At 40.9% G+C, this 13,397-nt stretch overlaps 1 protein-coding gene across 5 annotated transcripts in view; it reads right to left on the bottom strand.

The window, feature by feature from the left end:
• Nucleotides 1–4,899: 4,899 nt before the first annotated feature.
• The window catches only part of LOC113412645 (calcium-activated potassium channel subunit beta-2), a 250,362-nt gene continuing 241,864 nt past the window's right edge, over nt 4,900–13,397 (bottom strand). For all 5 annotated transcript variants that reach the window (XM_087965371.1, XM_087965373.1, XM_087965370.1 and 2 more), the window contains one exon: nt 4,900–8,075. In XM_087965371.1, coding sequence (XP_087821497.1) covers nt 7,791–8,075 — 285 coding nt within the window. In that variant the 3' untranslated portion in view covers nt 4,900–7,790. The remainder of the gene's footprint in view (nt 8,076–13,397) is intronic.

The following is a 13,397-nucleotide window of genomic DNA, read 5'->3' as shown; positions in this document are numbered from 1 at the left end:
TCTTCCATGAAATTGCTGCCGGGGACTATCTCCAAGGACAACAAATTCCATAGTTGTATGGAAGTGTTGTGTAAGGACTGGAAAAAGCAATTTCTTTAAGTTTGCTTGTATATGTATCCACAAGAGTTACTTCATCTGAGTCCTGTTCATGCATTTGTTAGCTGAAATGTTTAGTAGGTGGCTGGATCTTCTGGTCACCTCCTGCTGAAGTGTCTTTGATGAAGCCATCTGTTGTTACAAGCATCCATTTGTTGAATATGACTGCCTGGAGAAGCAATGTCTTTATGTGTATGGCTTTCACACAACTTTGCATCTTTCTCTTTGGAGAGATATACACTGTGGTTCTACAGCAGGCAACAACCTTTGAAAAGTCACATGTTGAACTTGAGTTTTGTGGTGGCCTAGAGGTGGAGCTCTTACCTCACAATCAGGAGGCTGTGAGTTCAATCCCAGGTAGAAGCAGATATTTCTCTCTGGGCACAATGAGAATATATCTGCTGAATAAACCTCATTGGCAATAGGAAGGGCATCTGGCCAGTAAACATCAGCTCCATTCAGTTGGCCAGATTCCACCTCACAAGAGATTATCAGGTCATTAAAAGGAGATGATGATGTTGACCTTTCCAGACAAGAAAGAGGAAGCGACTATAGTTGCTGCATCCAGGGGTGAGAATGGAGAAGATATAGCTGTCAACTCACAAAGCATCCCTGGCCTGCTCTCGAGTTGCCATAGGCAAGGGGAATGGGAAAATGAACTTGCAGCTGCAGTGAGGCAGCACCTCACTTAAAACCAAAGCAAATTCCAGCCATATCTCTTTAAAGACTGTCTCTGGGGCTACACTCAGTGGCTGGAGGGAAGTGATCTCTACAACCCGCAAAATTGCTTCATTGGAGAATGTGACCAATGAAACACCTTGGGGGGAGGGCGGAAACAGAGTTAAAGTTGGCTTCATTTGGAACATGGTGACATGAAGCTCCTAATAAATAACTGGATTTCTTTTGAAGTTTGGCTCGAGGATCAAGGGCATCGGTCGGAACCCTGACAATGGCCTTGGGAACCAACTTGGGTTATGAGTGAAAATGGGGAGAGGATTGTATGTACCTCCAGAATTCTGCAGAATTCATTGCTATGCTTTGTTCAATAATAAACAATAGTTTAAACGAATCTATTTTTGCTTTTCAAGGGTGAGTCTCCCACCTTTATTATATATATCATCCCAGTGCCAAAGAAGCCCTCCATCAAGGAACTGAATGACTACAGACCAGTTGCTCTAACATCTGTAGTTATATAAATCTTTGAAAGGCTTGTGCTGTTCCATCTGAAAACCATCACGGATCCGCTGTTAGATCCCATGTAGTTTGCATACCGAGCAAATAGATTGACAGTTGATGCTGTTAACATGGCTCTGCATTACATCCAACAATACCTTGAATCTCCAAATTCCTACGCAAGGGTCCTCTCTGTAGACTTCAGTTCAGCATTCAATACCATCATTCCAGACACCCTTCTAAGTAAATTAAACCAACTAGCAGTACCTGAACACACTTATAAGTGGATCATAAGCTTCCTAACAGACAGGAAGCAGCAGCTGAAGCTAGGTGGAATCACATCCAATACCTGTACAATCAGCACAGCCCCCACCCCCCCAAGGCTGTGTGCTATCTCCACTTCTCTTCTCCCTATATACCAATGACTGCATCTCAAACGATCCATCTGTTAAAATACTGAAGTTTGCTGATGACACAACAGTGATTGGTCTCATTTGAGACAACGATGAATCTGCATACAGACAGGAGGTTATACAACTTGCCTCGTGGTGTAACCAGAACAATCTGGAACTGAACGCACTCAAAACCGTAGAAATGGTGGTAGACTTTAGAAGAAACCCTCCTGTACTACCACCTCTTACAATACTAGACAACACAGTATCAACAGTAGAGACCTTCAAATTTCTAGGTTCTACTATATCACATGACCTAAAATTGACACCTAACATCAAAAATATCATCAAAAAAGCACAACAAAGAATGTTCTTTCTGCGCCAACTCAGAAAGTTCAAACTGCCCAAGGAGCTGCTGATACAGTTCTACAGAGGAATTATTGAGTCTATCATCTGCACCTCTATAACTGTCTGGTTTGGTTCTGCAACCCAACAGGACAGACACAGACTTCAGAGGATAATTAGGACTGCAGAAAAAACAATTACTACCCACCTGACTTCAATCGAGGACCTGTATACTGCATGAGTCAAAAAGAGGGCTGTGAAAATATTTACAGACCCCTCACATCCCAGACATAAACTGTTTCAACTCCTTCCCTCAAAACAACGCTATAGAGCACTGCACACCAGAACAACTTGACACAAGAACAGTTTTTTCCCAAAAGCCATCGCTCTGCTAAACAAATAATTCCCTCAACACTGTTCAACTATTTACAAAGTGTACACTACTATTACTATGTTAATCTTCTCACCACTCCTTATCACCCATCCCCTCCCACTTGACTGTTTCCTAGTATGATTTGATTGTTGATTGTACCCTATGACTATCATTAAGTGTTGTACGTTATGATTCTTGATTCTAAATGAATGTACCTTTTCTTTAAGTATACTGAGAGTATTTACACCAAGACAAATTCCTTGTGTGTCCAATCACACTTGGCCAATAAAGTATTGTATTCTATTCTATTCTATTCTATTCTATTCTATTCTATTCTATTCTATTCTATTCTATTCTATTCTATATTAATAAGCACAAGAACTCTATGCCCAGAGCCATCATATTTCTCTTTCAAAGATCATAGAATAGAATAAAATTCTTTATTGGCCAAGTGTGATTAGACACACAAGGAATTTGTCTTGGTGCAAATGCTCTTAGTGTACATAAAAGAAAAGATACATGCGCCAAGAGTCAAGTCAATCATGCTGTTAGGGTTGATAGTGAAGGACCATTTCATGCCAAGGTTCTGGTCTTTGGGTAGCTTTTAGAGCCAAAATGCGTATCCAAAATATTGATACTCAACATGATGCTTGGACGGAATAGGAGAAGGGAGATAAGGGATGTCCCTAGGAGCCGTGATGGCACAGTGGTTAGAATGCAATATTACAGGCTAATTCTGCTGACTGCCAGGAGTTCAATTCCAAATAGCTCAAGGTTGACTCAGCTTTCTTTCCTTCTGAGATTGGTAACATGAGGACCCAGATTGTTTGGCTGCAATATGTTGACTCTGTAAACCAGGGGTCTCCAACCCTGGCAACTTTAAGCCTGGAGGACTTCAACTCCCAGAATTCCCCAGCCAGCTTTGCTGGCTGGGGAATTCTGGGAGTTGAAGTCTTCCAGGCTTAAAGTTGCCAAGGTTGGAGACCCCTGCTGTAAACCACTTAAAGAGGGCTGTAAAGCACTGTGGAGCAGTATATAAGTCTAAGTGCTAATTGCTATTACTATGTTACACATTCCAATTGCCATTGAGTAAATGATGTGAACTATGAAATTTAATCATATGTTTACATAATTTGCATGAGGATATCCCAGTGCTTATGATATATGCCCTGCAGATATTGCCTCACTCCTCCCCAAGAGGAATCATAACATCTAGAACAGGGCTGCCAGCCAGTCACATAGTCAGGAAAAGAGTAGAAAAGTAATTATGTTTTGTTGCTGTTGTTATCACAAAGCAATTCTTTTCCTGCAATTACACTCCAGGAGTTACATCGGCTGTTAAACCACCTAGCTCCACTGAAAATTAAAGGGCTTTCCGGGCTTCTTAGGTGGAGAGGTCCTATATAAGTACAATCTCATTTTCTGGTACTCTCGTATTCCAAGTGTCAAGCAATCAAACTGTACATCATAACCAAAGGAACAACCCCAAGCTCCTTCTGAAACCTAACTGGTTCATCAGATGCTGGGTGCTCTAATTAAACAGGTCCTCCCTCCATGTAGTAATCAAAGAGTGACATATCATGACAAGAGACTGATGTTAACCTTGAACTCCACATCACATCACTACCCCCCCCCCCCAAGAAAAAAGATTTAACATGTTGAACCTCCTCTTCATGTCAGGTCCTTGATGGTCTGAGTCAGGGTGATGGAATGTACACCTGCAAAAGTGAAGGGGGAAGATTTTTGACAATCCAGAGCCTTCCCAGAAAGAGGGCCGGATTATGAGAATGCACAGTTCCAAATTGGATGAGACAGGAGGAAGGGATTTAAGGTAACCACATCCTAGAACCCCTTAGGATACATCTAACACTTTAGAAAGTTATAGCTTTAGTCCGGCAAGATTCTGTCCATTATGTGCAAGCAAATATTGAACTCAACTGGAGCTCATTGTCTTGTTTCTGGGCTTGGGCCTGTTAATCAGATGCATGATGGCTACCAACTGCTGAGCTGGAGCAAGTAACAGGAACTCATCCTGTCATGCAGTGCTTGGGTCTTGAACCCAGGCTATCAGCTTTCCAGTTGACAAGCTCAGTGCCTATAACCGCTGAGCCATTTCACCTATCTTAGTAAGTACATCCTTAGTGGAAAAACAATTGGAAGTGTAGTTGCTGGCTATCTATTGAGGATCTGAAATCATTTGTCCCTTGTTTAAAAATCTTTCACATCAGAGTTTCTAGATATGAATGAGACAGAATTGAAGAATTAGCAGGTGCATTCGCACCATAAGTATTGGCTAATTTTGGGGTTCACTATATTGTGTGGACAGATTCCATTTGGTTCATGTTCAATGATTTATGTAAAACTTGAATAATAAATTCAGTAACCAGGTTAATATGCTGTGGTGGAAGATTAATTTGTGGTGTGTGTGTGTGTGTGTTTGTATTTTAAAGAAACTGAAAACAAATCTGATCAAATAGGATATTTTTGGGGAGAAGAAGCCATTACTGAGAGCCAAGCGGATTGAAATAGCAAAGGTTTAATTGAGTACCAAATCACACTGTTTTGAAGTCCTGATTACACACCCAGGAATTTATTTGCCTGAGGAAAAAATGTTGCATTATGGGTTACAAGATCAAAGATTAGTTTCACTGCTGCAGACTTTTATAGCTCAGACAACACGCGCACATTTCATGGAATCTTGTAACACCATAAAAGTTGTTGACATTACATAACGGGGAATAAAGAATTACTCAGCTAATGGATGAACTTGGCAAATCCAGTGTGCTTTCTCCTTTTGAAAAAACAAAGGAAACAATTATGCTTTCAAAACCTTTTTAAATAGTTGTTTTGCTTGTTAAAAATCTGTAGAATGCTAGAGAGTGATCAACAAATACTTTATATTTCACCCTTGGGGCTGAATTCAATATCAGAAACTGCTAAGACCGTCCTTATAGATACAATTTAAGTGAACTATGATTTTGGTAATTAGGCAGAGGAGAGATGGATAGAAAAATATATTTGTGCTCTTTGTAGCCTCAACCTTTTAAATCCTCATGGTGATCTACTGGATCCAAAATAAACCTTTTCTTTACCTTATCGTTTTCAAATTACAGTGGTACCTCAGTATTCGTCCTTAATTAGTTCCAGAAGGCACGATGAATACTAGAAAGGATGAGTACCAAACAAACCATGTGACTTACCACATGACCCTTTTTTTTCAGCTGGGAAGGACTCCCAATCTGTCCCTTTTTCTATGTCAATGATTTTCCTAGCATGGCCTACTTCCTGTCCACCTTCTTTGACTGTCCCTTACTTCCTTTTGTATCACATTGAATACCAAATAAACACTGAGTATCAGGACATTTTTGTGTCAAAATATGTTGAGTACCAAATTTGATGAATTTTGAGGCAGTTGAGTACCAAGGTACCACTATACACAGAATAACTTCTGTTCCACTAATCTATCTTCATTCCACTGTACATTTTTGTTCAACCAAGTATTAATGCAATGGTTCTTACTCATATATTACTCACGTTTTACTCAGGTCAGGTTTATTCTCTTTCCTCCTACACTTGCTTTAATATTCTCTGCAAGAATATTAATTCTTCCTGCAAGCTGTCCAATATTTCTTGACCTCTTTGCTATACTTAAATAGTAATCAACTATGGGGCTCAATGCATCTTGAGGTCTTGCCAGAGCAGAAAAGTGGGACACATATCATCAAACAGACTAACAAAATACGGACTTTGAAAAGAAAAGAAAACATGACCACTTGCAATCTCTCATCCTAAGTAGACTGCCTTACAGGTATTATCTTCTGGAGAATAACACAAACTTCTCCACAATATAAGGCTGGCCTATGCATGATTCTAATTTGGTTACACTTCAGTGTATAGAAATTTGTTTAAAATATATTTTTTTCAAAATGCTATTGGGGGAAATTTGTTCTGAAATGACTAAGAAGAAATAATCTTTACCAGGAGTAGCATTATCCTACTGCACATACCTTTTTCATGGACTCTCAAGGCTAGAGGAATTTCCCCCCAAGCTAAATACAATACCATCTAAGCTTATTCAAACTGCAGTGCCCCTCTTCAATTGCATCTAAGCCATCTCTTCAAATCTTTTCTTTGTGATGGTTATATCCAGATTTGGACACTGTGAAATACAAGAAGAGTACTGCTCACTTTCCAGTTAATAAAGGAAATAATAAAATATAACATAGCCATACTACAATACACCACTAGATAGAATATATTTTTATCTTGTTGTCTAGTATTTTTTTTGAAATGTCTCAAAAAAAAAAAAAAAAAACAGTTGGAAGTAAAAAATGAAAAAAAAAACCTGTGTGATTTTCTTTCTTTTAAATTTTTCTTTACAGTGATATGGTAGAAAATGCAAGAAAAATATGCATAATAAATTTGAATGCAAGAGGTTATCTGGTCCCATCTCTGCCAACAGGGCTCAGGCTGGAATAGAAAATGAAAAATAGTTGACAAGTTTTATAGATCTTGGATTCCCCACACCCCTCTTTTTGGTGATAGCTTTGGTAGATAATAATCCATGAGTAAAAGGTACTGCAAATTAATAAACCTTTCAGTGGGTATGTCAAATGCCAGAAAGGAAAGCTTAACCCTGAGTATGAAGTCAACATAAATGCTATTGCCTTAACCAAAAATTTGAATCCTCCCACAAGTCAAAGTTGGGCTCATATCCCAATAAAATAATTCATTACAAAAACATCTCATCTATTTCAGTGGAATTTAAGTGAGATTATTTATGCTCCATTGGATTTGGGCCTGGGTATTCAGCAATGTGTGTCTTTGGCTTTCCCCTGTGTTTGTAAAATTCTATACCTGCAACAAATTTCTGGGTCAAATCGTCCATCTTATTTTCAGTTCCAGTAAACAAATTGAGTTCTTACCTTTTACCATCCACCCCTCCCACTCCAATCTTTTCATCCCCTTCCCAATGCCTAAGTGGAACTTAAATGGTCCACACGAAGACATGTGACCAGGCTGGAGAACCTTTCAAAACAGATTTGTGCTGAGATGATGATTCAATCATTAACAAGGCTTGGCAAAGGGTCACACTGAGCCCTGTTTTGGCTGTAGAAAAAAGGAAAAAGAGGACGAAGAAGAAGAAGAGAAGAAGAAAAATAGCTAAGTTGCAGCATGAATCAAGATCATAACAATGGCCAACACAAACCATAATTCCCTCTCTCATTGTCTGCATAAGAGTATCATCACAGTTGCATATGGAACAGCCTTTTTCGTTATTGCTCTACTTCATAAATATATAAGGAACTTAGAACAGAAACATTACAAACTTAAGGTTCTTTGGTGAAGAATGGAAAAAACAACAACAGTATTTCAGCGGTAAGTCAAATCCTAGAAGCTAGTGGTTGCTCCTATCTGTTGATCCGTTGGATCCTTTCACAAAGAAGAGACAAGTATTGGGTCAACTTGACCATGGCAACAATGACAAGTCCACCTATCATCATACATGTTGGCCAAAAGAGTGAGTGGAACAGCACATTGGAACTGTAAAGTTTGGTAAGCAACACATTCTTTTGAATGCCTTCTGGGTCACAGAAACACGTAAAGTGTTGATACTTCTTGAAGTTTTCCATGACGACATTCACAAGGGACAAAGACTCTTCAAAGTTCTTTCCACACTTGGGTATATAAGAACACTGTAGGGATGGAAAAAGACAATTGAAAAAAGGGAAAGATAGTGCATTCTGAGATGAACAAAAGCTCTGAATGTTTCATTTCAAGCACAATGTTAACTGATACCTCTCATTTCAATTCCCTTTTTATGACCCTGTAATACCTTAATTTGGGGTAGAGTTGTGGTGACTGGGTGGAGCTGAGAATTTACTGGCCGGGTACCCTTCCTGACACCATATGGAGTTTACAGCATGGTCATTTTTTTTTCTTTGCCCCTGGGAGTGAAATAAATGTCACCACCTAGGATTGAACTCTCAACCTTCCGAATAGGAGGTGAGTGTCTTCACTTCAAGGCTGCCACAACAATCACACCTGTCATTTTAACTATAGTTAAAACTAAATATTATTGTTTTAGTTTTTCTCAAAATGATACTGTTATGAAGATTTGCTAATATCTCCTTTCCTAAGAATTAGCCTCATAATGTGTTGGACTATACTTTCTATAGTCATTAGACATCATGACTATCCAATGTGGGAACCGCACACAGAACATTTCCCATGTACACATTTCATTTCAGGGAGTGATTTTGGTGGTAGACGCACCTTTTATCTGTACTTTCGGAGTCATCAAGGCAATAGTGCAAAACGTTGGCAGTTCTAATGATATATTATATATAGAAACTGAAAGCACATTACTTACATAACACAATTCTTAATTTACTAAGATTGACCAAAAAGGGTATTAGAGTTTTGCTGCCCATACATCTTCCTTCTTCAAAGTACCCAGCCTCGGGAGGCCGAAAAATGGGCTTTCTGGAAATACCGGAAGTGCCTGTTTTCAGCCTCTGGAGGGCCTCTGGAGCCCAGGAGGCCATTTTCACCTTCTTGGAGGCTCGAGGTAAGCCTCTGCAGCCTTGGGAGGCCGAAAAACGGGCTTTCTGGAAATACCGGAAGTGCCTGTTTTCAGCCTCTGGAGGGCCTCTGGAGCCCAAGGGAGGCCATTTTCACCTTCTTGGAGGCTCGAGGTAAGCCTCTGCAGCCTTGGGAGGCCGAAAAATGGGCTTTCTGGAAATACCGGAAGTGCCTGTTTTCAGCCTCTGGAGGGCCTCTGGAGCCCAAGGGAGGCCATTTTCACCTTCTTGGAGGCTCGAGGTAAGCCTCTGCAGCCTTGGGAGGCCGAAAAACGGGCTTTCTGGAAATACCGGAAGTGCCTGTTTTCAGCCTCTGGAGGGCCTCTGGAGCCCAAGGGAGGCTATTTTCACCCTCCTGGAGGCTCGAGGGAAGCCTCTGTAGCCTTGGGAGCCTGAAAGCGGGCCCATTTCAGCACTTCTGGTATTTCTGGAATTTTTCGGCCTCCTGCACCTGTGCCTTTCCCATCTCTAGCTCAGCTGGCTGCTTGTCCGGTCACTCCCCTGTGCTCACCCCCTCCTCTCCTGGCTCATTGCCCTTGGCTGCTTCCCCTCCTGACATGCCCAGGACTGCCTTATCCTCCTTTGAACTAGCATCTGGGGAAGTCATGACAATGGAATTGCTTAATGACCATCACATTTGCTTCATGACCACTGCAAAAAAAGGTTATAAAATTGGGTGCAGTCACGTAGTGACCCACTTAATGGCTGTCATAACTCATATAATTCCAGGCTCAGTTACATTCACAAGTTGAGGACTGATACTGTATTTAGAGGGAGTCCACTATCTTCATATGAACTGATTCTACTATTTAATTGTTCTCACTGTTTGAAGTTTTATTTCCCCTAACATTTGGCTGAAGACCAGCCTTCTTTTACCTTAAATCCATCATTTAGTGCCCTTTACCCTGGATTAGTAGAGAAAAGTTCTTCTGTGTGACATTTTTTCAGGTGCTTGTAAAGATGCTAAGTTATCCCCTTTTGGTCCTGGCTTCCCAAGACTAAATTTTGCCCTTCTTTCTTCGCAGCAGAGGTGGTATTCAGCACCTGACCAATTCTGGAGAACTGGTAGCAGAAATTTTGAGTAGTTCGGAGAACCTCCAAACTGGAGAACTGCCTCTGACTGGAGATTTTACAGTATCCTTCCCCTGCCACAATCACCAAGCCACACCCACAGAACCTGGAGTAAAAAAACTTGAATCCCACCACTGGTTTGGCCGAACCGGTAGCATACCACTATTGGATGGGGGGGGGGACAAGTTAACTGTCTTTTAGTACCTGAGGGGCAGTCACATAGAGAAGAGGGCAGGCCAAGGAGTTATAGGTAGAAGCTTGGTAAAGAGAGATCCAACCGAGAAGGAAGGATTCATTTTCTGACAGTGAGAACAATTTATCAGTGGAATAGATTGCCTCTTGGGGTTGTGAATGCTCTATCACTGGAAGTTTTCAAGAATAGACTGGACGACCATTTGACTGGAATGGTGTAACTTGCCTTGAACAGGGGGGGTTAGACTGGAAGACCTCAGAGCAGTGGTGGCATTCCATTTTTTTTACTACTGGTTCTGTGAGCTTGGCTTGGTGGGCGTGGTATGACTTGGTGGGTATGGCTTGGTGGGTGTGGCAGGGGAAGTCTACTGTAAAATCTCCATTCCCTCTCTACTCCACTAACCTGCTTTCTAGCTCTGTTCTCCTGTGCAGGACAACAAAAGAAGACCCAGCCGATCAGCTGGGACTTGGGAGGCAGAGAACAGATGGGGGCGGGGTCAGTCAGAGGTGGGATTTGCCGGTTCTCCGAACTGCTCAAAATTTCCACTACTGGTTCTCCAGAACTGGTCAGAACCTGCTGAATGCCATCTCTGCCTCAGAGACCTTTCTTCCGTATGATTCTATTTTCTAGATTCAAAAAATAATCCCTCATGCAAATCAGGCGAGGGAAGAATTGTGATAATGCAAGGAGTATGTCTGAGGGATACATCCTACCCCAATTTAGAGTGTTGACTATATTAATGCCTTTTCAGAGTCACAGAAAGCATATGAAAACAGGAAGTATTATTTATTCATATTCACTCTCATACTGTGTTTGAGGAACAAACTGGATTTAGAGACTGTAAGTAAACCAAATGCAATTTTGTCTCCTCGAATTTTAATCAATCAAGTGCATTCTCCAGCTAATGAGACACTTTTGGACACTTAAATCAAAAACCACAACAAATTCTGAGAAGAATCTGGAGAAGAATATAAAACAACGGAAGAACCAGTTACAACAGTCTTTTTTCCAAAGCAATAGCAAAGCAAAGATTTATTCCACTCTGATGTCAAGCCAGAGGTGGTATTCAGCCAGTTCTGACAGGTTTTGGAGAACTGGTAGAGGAAATTTTGAGCAGTACGAAGAACCGGTAAATACCACTTCTGGTTAGCCCTGCCCCCATCTATTCGCTGCCTCCCGAGTCTCAGCTGATCGGCTGGGTCTTCTTTTGTTGCCCTGCACAGGAGAACAGAGCTGGAAAGCAGGTTAGTGGGGTAGAGAGGGAATGGAGATTTGACAGTATCCTTCCCTGTGCCATGCCCACCAAGCCACGCCATGCCCATCAAGCCACACCCACAGAACCAGTAGTAAATTTTTTTGAATCCCACCACTGTGCCAAGCATAAACCAACAGAAGACTATATAGAAGAGTATAAGAATATATCTGTAAGAGATATATTTTGGTATGAATGAGTGAATTTCTTGCAAAAAAAATGACGCTCTGGCTAAAGGAAGAAGAGTCCCATTAGATTAGCAGGTCTTAAAAGCTCACTTCTTCATTCATGTAGGTCAAAATGCATTCTCCTGCAAGTGTGACTGCAAGAGGCAAAAATCCGCTGTAGTGTTCAGCACTGAGGCACCTGAAGATGGTGTGATCAATGAGCAGAAAATACTTCATGTTGACTTTTGTGGATTGCGGGTACTAATATTTGGGGATGTATCACTATTTCTCCAATAATGTCAGTGACATCACTGGCTCTGAATTTTCTTTAAAATTGGGAATAAAGGAACAATCGGAGATAGGAGTGTCTTTCTTCCTAGGTTGAATGTGGAAAGGATGGCAATTGGTTTAATGGAATTGATGTTCCTTCTAGCTACTCTTATATTTATACCAAGGGAGCCTCAACACCTGTGAGTTTAGGGCTCTTGTGTGAATGTGTGTTTTAAAAGTCCCATTGATTCCCATTTTTTTTCAAATTGGATAAAAATATCAGACCCATCCCAAGGTCTTGAGAAAATTTCTGGTATTAGGAAAAAAACCAGAGCTCTTTGACAAATCTTCTAACAGCACAGGGAAGAGCAATAGGCCCATTCCTTAACAGAGCAGGGGACTAAAGGCAAAAACATATGAAGAACGGTTGCAGGAACTGGATATGTCTGGTTTAATGAAAAGAAGAGGGGAGACATGATAGCAGTGTTCCAATATCTCAGGAGCTGCCACAAAGAAGATGGGGTCAACCTATTCTGCAAAGCACCTGAAAGCAGGACAAGCAGCAATGGATGGAAACTAATCAAGGAGAGAAGCAACTTAGGACTAAGGAAAAATTTCCTGACAGTTTGAACAATTAATCAGTGGAACAGTTTGCCTCCAAAAATTGTGAATGCTCCAACCCTTTAAGATGTTGAATAACCATTTGTCTGAACTGGATGTAGAGGATTGGACTAGAAGACCTCCAAGGTCCCTTCTAATTCTATTCTATTCTATTCTATTCTATTCTATTCTATTCTATTCTATTCTATTCTATTCTATTCTATTCTATTCTATGCTATGCTATGCCATGCCATGCCATGCCATGCCATTCTATTCTATTCTACCCTACCCTACCCTACCCTACTCTATCCTATCCTATCCTATCCTATTCCAGTACAAACAGAAGTATTTGGGAAAAGGTCCAACTTGGTTTCACCTTTGAACATATTTGGACATCTGTGCATAGTTTTGGTTCATCTACAATGCCAGTTTGGTCTAGGGGTTAGGGCAGTAAGCTAGAAACCGAGAGATTGTGAGTTCTAATCCCACCATGGTCATGAAAGCCAGCTGGGTGATCTTGGGCCAGACACTCTCTATTAGCCACAAAAACAACAACTCTCAGGGTTGTTGTGGTGGGCAAATAGGAGGAGGAAGGTGTGTTCTATGTTTGCTGCTTTGAGTTATTTGTAAAAGTAATAAAGGCGGGATATAAATAAACGAATAAAAATAAATTAGTTCGTTTGCAGTGTTGTCAGCACTGCGGTTAGAGAAAGTTGCAAAAGTTGAAGTGGATGGTGGCATGTTTCTCAGCATGATGGACAACATGGTTAATTATCCCTGGACTTCCCTCCAGAGCAGAGATGGGTATCTTTATTTATTTTTTACTTTTTACTTTTTTAATATCCTCTAAGACAGGGTTGTCAAATCAAGGCCCAGGGCCG

This window comes from Notechis scutatus, chromosome 4, assembly GCF_049901735.1.
Source record: "Notechis scutatus isolate UNSWTSFEM ecotype Mainland chromosome 4, rNotScu1.2, whole genome shotgun sequence".
In the NCBI taxonomy this organism is placed as follows: Eukaryota; Metazoa; Chordata; class Lepidosauria; order Squamata; family Elapidae; genus Notechis; species Notechis scutatus.
This window is presented reverse-complemented; position numbering and strand designations above follow the sequence as displayed.